At 48.1% G+C, this 7248-nt stretch overlaps 1 protein-coding gene across 1 annotated transcript in view; it reads right to left on the bottom strand.

Annotated features, from left to right (window-relative positions):
• The window catches only part of LOC121720575 (A disintegrin and metalloproteinase with thrombospondin motifs 16), a 56126-nt gene extending 49554 nt beyond the window's left edge, over window positions 1–6572 (bottom strand). Inside the window, exons 1-3 of the mRNA XM_042106841.1 lie at window positions 6028–6572; window positions 5838–5922; window positions 4920–5257 (exon numbers count right to left, since the gene is read on the bottom strand). Coding sequence (XP_041962775.1) covers window positions 4920–5257; window positions 5838–5922; window positions 6028–6117 — 513 coding nt within the window. The 5' untranslated portion in view covers window positions 6118–6572. The remainder of the gene's footprint in view (window positions 1–4919; window positions 5258–5837; window positions 5923–6027) is intronic.
• Window positions 6573–7248: the final 676 nt, after the last annotated feature.

The following is a 7248-nucleotide window of genomic DNA, read 5'->3' as shown; positions in this document are numbered from 1 at the left end:
ATTTGACATGCCCTCAAGAACAAAGAGCAACCATTTAGAGTTACATTAAAGGCCATTCTCACAGTTAATTAAGCAATCAGGTTAGGTATGAGGTATTGCATTCTAGTGGCATCCCTCCCTTTGATGAGGTCATGCATGTGATGGATAATGACAGCCACCTCTGTTGTTTTTCTTTTGCCAAAGTGGTTCCACATTCTGTGGACTGATCAGCTCAGCTCAGCACTGGCAAAGCTGCACCCACACAGCCAAGTCGCTCTATTGTTTCAGATGAGTTCACTGCTACAAGCCAGCGTACTTTTGATCTGATTTTCAACCTGGACAGACTCTGTGTCACAAATCACTTCTCCACCTCCCTCAGTCCATCTATCCAGTTACACCCTCTCCACAGTATCTCTCCCTCCCCCCTGTCACTGGGCTATCTAAATTAAAAGCAAATGTTGCGAGCGGCTCCTCTTTAAGAGATCCGACGTCATCAAATTACATGGGCGAGCCCGGAGAGGTGCAAATAGCAGCTATAAAGCCTCCGTCAACAGGCAGGCCCAAGCGCTACCTGGGAGAGAAGCAGCCCACAGCTGGACCCTCTCAGTGCACAGGACAGGCGTATCCAGACTCAAAGGCCCGGCCACATAATCAGAGGGCAGCTGTGAGAGCTGCCCAGGGACTTCTAAAGGCATCCCACCTGAGACTGCGGCCCCATTCTCAGAGCTTCGGAAACACACACACAGAGACACACACACACACACACACACACACACACACACACACACACACACACACACACATAAAGACATACACAAATGCAAACACACACTCACACATACAGACATACACACATGCAGGCACACACACACACACACACACACACACACACACACACATACAGATATACACACATGCAGACACACACACATACAGACATACAGACACACACACACTCGCGCGCGCGCGCACACACACCACACACACACACACACACACACACACTCGCGCGCACACACACACACACACACACACACACTCGCGTGCACACACACACACACACACACACACACACACACACACACACACACACACACACACACTCGTGTGCACACACACACACACACACACTCGTGTGCACACACACACACACACACACACACACACACACTCGTGTGCACACACACACACACACACACACACACACACACACTTTCTCTTTCTCTCTCCCCGTCTCCATGGCAAGCTCCATAAAGTTGTCTCAATAGGATACATATGATGGATAATGTAAATACAGTGGGCAGTAAACGCATTGGGATGTCTCGTCTCTGACTGTGACTAACACTAGGAGCCTGAGAAAGAAACCTTTGGTTATTATACACACTCACATTCACAGACTACCGCTGGGATAATGACCCAAAAGCTATTTTATTACATATTAGTGATAATACCAGGAAGGATTTACACCTGATATGTATTCCCTAAACGTACGCTTTGAGCAATTCTATGAGCTTAACCTAAAACACAAGCCAGATAGTGTCAGCTAATGTGTCTGTCAGAGTCTTCGGCGCTTTCACACACTCATCATTTACCCTCTCACTCTCAGAGTGGCATCAATTACAGGGACAACGTGTTGCCATTTAAATGGATGGTCATGAAAATAACCTCTGGGAAGTCATCCTCAGATGATGTCATCGATCTGAACTTGAATCTCCAACAACCTTTTTTTAAGGATTACTTTCCTGGGCAAGTGCCACATATAAGTGGACGTTGTGAGAGGGTCATCCTCTCTTCCCTCTTCAGCAATTAAAGATCCTTCAAACCAACACTCGAGAATGAAGCCTTCAACCAACTGAGTGAGTACCTGCCCAGCTTACAGCAGGACCCCTTCATCACCTGCTGTGGGCCTCGCTGGCTTTCTCTTCAAGCAGCTACCAAGGCCCAACCACAGTCTTGTTCAAGACTTTTAAAGGGCTATCCAATGGCGGTGGTCTAACATAGATGCCCGGCCCCATATTCCAGAGCCATCCTGGGTGTGGAAGGGCATGGCCAGTGCCTAACCTGCCTGGAGTAGATCACATCCAGGCGGCTCTCTGCTTGCCAGTTCACTGCCAACACTATGCAGTGTTGGAACCTTGGGCACTGTACCTTCGGACCTCGGTCTGCGAATCCATGTCTGAGTGTTCTGCCCACCTCAACTCTCAGCGCTCTCTGCGGAGGCATTGTCGCTCTTCGACTGCAGACGCCGTTCGTGGTGGGGCAGACGCCACTTGTGTTGGGGCAGACGCTGCTCGTGGTGGGGCAGACACCACTCGTGGTGGGGCAGATGCTGTTCGTAGTGGGGCAGAAGCTGGGGCAGATGCTGCTAGTGGTGGGGCAGATGCTGCCCGTGGTGAGGCAGATGCTGCTAGTGGTGGGGCAGATGCTGCTCGTGGTGGGGCAGATGCTGCTCGTGGTGGGGCAGATGCTGCTAGTAGTGGGGCAGATGCTGTTCGTAGTGGGGCTTCCTCCCTGATCTTTGCTTGTGCGCTGGCTTGGAGCCCCGGGTGTCAAGAGCAGTGAGCCCTTCACTGACCTGTTCCGGCTCGGAGAGGCAGATGATCGGGATCGTGTTGGACCGAGCCAGAGAGTTGCTTCACATCCCCTGTCGATGACAACCGAAAACAGGATAGACGGCTGCTTCTTTGGAGCTCGGCCCACAAATTACGACCGTCCACTCCCCACATTTCCCGGACTTCGCTCGCGAGATCCCGCTTTCGTGGAACACCCCCTTCTCTGCACGTACAGTATGCCGGTCCAAGGGTACTCAGCCGCCCCTCGCACTCAGGGGCCGATGCTCTCGGGTTCACCACCACCACTTCTTGAGTGACCGCTTCTCTGGCAGAGAAGGCGTACATCTGCGTGGGGCAATCCTGCTGAGGCCTCTATGTGGCAAGCATCCTCCAAGTCCACTGTGGAGAGCTACTCCACCTGCCGGACCTCTAAGTGACAGCCGACACTCTCACGGAGCTGCGGAAGATGCTCCATTTCACACTCTGCGCCGTCTAGGGCTCTGCACTAGTCCAGGACACTGGGTTTCCTAGTAGCTCAACCTTACTCTGTTGAACATAATATAATAACAGGAATGGTGTGAGCTGTTACTAATCACTGCATGTATGAACAGCAGGTGATGAAGGGGTCCAGGATAATCACTAACTGCAGAGGCAACTGGGCAAAGCTTCCCACTGTCACTACAGCAGTAAATACGTTACTTGCTATCTCACATGCCAGAAAAAGTAAACACAATACAACTGAGATCCAAAACAAATAACAACAACAACCGCATAGATATATACAAACAAAACAGCATAGATCTATACAAACAAAACAGCACAGATCTACACACAAAACAGCACAGATCTACACACACAACAGCACAGATCTACACACAAAACAGCACAGATCTACACACACAACAGCACAGATCTACACACAAAACAGCACAGATCTATACACACAATACAGCACAGATCTATACGAACAAAACAGCACAGATCTATACACACAAAACAGCACAGATCGACAGAATACACAATAGGACAATAGAAGAATAGCACAGGTTTACATCACACACATCACACAGCTACAGCAATTACAACACTTGAATGGTATATTAGCACTTACTGTAATCTCCACAGTGGCATTTCATATTGTATATAGGGGGAGAACACAGTCTTTCAGATTCCTGTTCCTCTGAGATCTCAATCCAACTAACTTTACTGTGCAGCCAAGAATGGAAACTTTGGTTCGGTTAGCCATATGGTTAAATTTATGTGGATACTTTGACTTTCACAGTCTGTCTGTTGCATTCTGAAAGACGGGTTGACATCTGTGGTGAGCAGTGCAACTGCCCCCTATGCTGCCAAACCTGTCGCCTCCAGCCCAATAAATAACCATACCCACAAAATACTAAAGGCACACACAGAGACAAAATCATGTTTTTAGCCTCGTTAACATAATTTACAGCCATCATGAACTCTGTATAGACACAGCTGTGTCCAAAAGAGTGATCTTTCCCTCTGATGGGACGAAGGTGTGTGCCAATCGCTTGGCCGAGCCCCTTGAGTTGGAGTGAGTTATCAGCTGCTGATGACGTTATCAGGCAGGGCTTTTAATTTGTAGTGGCGGCAGCCAGCTACAAGATGAACGTAGCTGTATTTTGGCGACGTGTTCTGGATTCTGTTTCGGATTCTGATCTGGAGAATAGAACTGCTACTTGCCAATGTCTTTTCTCACTCAGATGGACCCTTTTCACAGTGCAGAGAGGAGCCATCTGCCGCTCAGTATGTATGCACCTGCGGGACTTTGCTTACATGAAGTCTTTGCATGCTTTTGCATGCTTCAGTGTGAATGCAAACACAGCTGAGTGGACATACCAGCCCCAAAACATTTATTGAGATTTTGGTCATTTCACAGTGAAATGATGAACTTCAAATGTACACAAAGTCTGGAGAACGGGCTCTGATTTCCTGGGGAATATGTGAAGATAAACAAACACATACACACACGCATGCGCACATACCCACACACACACACACACACACACACACACACACACACACACACACACCTTAAACTATACCAGAGGCTGCATAAGCATACACAAACAGTGCCAACATGCCCCCAAAGTGTAGCACTGTAGCTGCCTGGCAGCATTAGCTGTTGGCTGCAGCAACTCTAGCTAGGTGAAACCAATTGTTTACATTTTTTTTCGTAGCGACACTACTCAGTGACCTCAAGAAACAGAGATCTATGTGAAAAATCACTGGAATTCCCCTTTAACATGCACACCAATATTGCCACACACATGCACAAAAACACACGTACTGTATAGTATATATACTGAGGATACACTTATCAAGACATACAAACGTATAAATGTGTGCTGTTTCCAGACTCACCATTCCCCCACATGTCGACAGAGCCACTGAGGAGTTGACCTCTGACCTGAGTGTGCCTTGATAAAAGCAGAGGTCATGTGGGCTGTACTCATGCAGGCTGACCGTTGCATTGTGGTTCAGTCGCTGGACCTTGAATCCAGGGGCAATGAGCCCGTTGGACCACCTCAGCTCCAAATGGAAGTTCTGGCCCAGCCCGCTGAGCCTGAAGTGGACCAGGTCAGGGGTACCGGCTGTCTTGCCAAGGTCCAGAGAGCGCCGGTGCCGTTGATGATGCGCCACGGCATGCGAGATGTACCGCCCCTCGTGGTCCACTTCAAACGGAGCCACCAGCTCATACTCTGAATGACAGACATGGAAGAGGGCCAATCACAAGGCAGGCATGCTCATGTACTAAGACAAGAGTCTGAAAGGAAAGTCTGTCTTTCAGGGTAGCATGAGTGATTGTGTGTGTTGATGGCTTTTTACTGGGTTTATGTGACATAGGAATACTGTGCAAATATGAGTTATAATAAATCATGCTTTTACAAAATTGGATATAAATACTTAAACATTACATATCACTAATTTCAGAGTGATGAGTATCACTAGGCTACTGTGTAATTATATCTCTGCAGGCTGCCAACATCTGCCTCAACAAGTCTCTCGAACTGTCTGACATGCTTGTGAGAGCGCAGAATATGCATTTATAGAGATTTATGAGTGACGACACAGTAACCGGAGAAACCACACACACACACACACAAACACACACACACACACACACACACACACATTGTGCATTTGGGTTGACTGCAGGCAGCATTTGTTTTCTTACAGTCATATGGCAAATCATTATTTCACCATTAATGGTAGTTGAATGCCATTATTGCTTTAGAAGCTCGTTTTAGCGATAGCAGCCCAGTCTCCAGCGCTTCTCACCTGTGTTAGGAGGTAGCGCTAAGGACTCCAGCAGAGACTGTGCGTCCTCAGGGCTCTGTCCTGGCGTAGACTCTGGTGGACGAAGCTGCGTAGATAAGAACAAAGTCTTTGGTTAATTAAAATGATAATGGGATCATCCTTTGGTCACGTCTCATTTACACTTTTGAACGTAAACAGCGATGTGGCTTACCTCTCGGACGTCCAGCGCGCTCACCAGCTGCAGAAGAAAAAGAAGTCCTGCCAAGTTCCGCAGGTTAAGGGTAGGACCCCCCGCGCCCATGTCTCTGATAGTCCAAAACGTGCCCAAAGCGCTGGAGCCAGCGCAAAACAGCCAAAATAGCAAAATTATGGTGCGTCCCTCAAACGCGCACCTGACCAGAGGAGAGAAGACATCTGGAGGAGGTTCAGGTACTCATCGGACTCCCAGTCACTCTTGCGAAACGTTACAAACAACCAACAAATAAATCACACTGTAACATCACTGAGGAGAGAGGCTACGCTGCCGGTCCGTTTTCCGTTCTCCACTCTCCACTAAAGAACCCGCAGTCGAAGAAAATTTTTCCATGGCATTATCATTGCGTCTGGCGCAAACAGACTTACATTTTCTTACAGCATACGAGTCTAAAATACGGGTGCAATAAATTTGAGGCGTGAAAGCAGGCTAATTCCTAGACGGGTGGTTGTCATATGCGCACCGGCTCCAGAGGTTTCTGATGACTGAGCTCGTGCGCAATACTGCTCACTCTCCACCGACTGTGGGGCCGGCCAGCCAATCACACCCCACACCTGTGCACGAGCCCAGCAGGGGGCCGATGATTGGGCGACAGCCAAACTTTCTTGTCTTACTATGAATGTATGTGCGACATTCACAAGTTCCTGACTGTATGCAATGTTGATACCAGACAGCGAGGGTACTGCTTTAAGGGTCAATTCGTCCCGTGATTTTATGACACCCACACAGAGAAAGACGTATATATTTGTTCATAATTTATCCAACTCAAACATTTACATGGATGAACTACACAGAAATGAATAACTACAGTCACCACAGTAGCCTGTCCACAACTAGGTCTTTGCACGAGCTGGTATTAATATTATCTATCGCAGTACCTGACCTGGCATTTCTAATTGCCACTATGCTGACAGTGAAGTTGTCAAGTCGACTTGAACCCCCCTAGCGGTAAATAATACTCTAACAAGAGCCCATTACTGTAAATTAACACCAGAGACAGATGTGACGTGAGTTTGGTGTTAGGCGGCTGTTACGCTATCAGTAACATTTCAGAGATTGACTGGTATTTCTGTCATCCTACCAGCATGGCAGACTGCGGAAAGTCGGTCTCTCCTCTTTCTCCAGGGATGGATGCAGAGACAGACGAAGAATCGTGGTAATTACATCTACCTCTCAAAC

Source organism: Alosa sapidissima, chromosome 10 (genome assembly GCF_018492685.1).
Source record: "Alosa sapidissima isolate fAloSap1 chromosome 10, fAloSap1.pri, whole genome shotgun sequence".
Classification (NCBI taxonomy): Eukaryota; Metazoa; Chordata; class Actinopteri; order Clupeiformes; family Clupeidae; genus Alosa; species Alosa sapidissima.
This window is presented reverse-complemented; position numbering and strand designations above follow the sequence as displayed.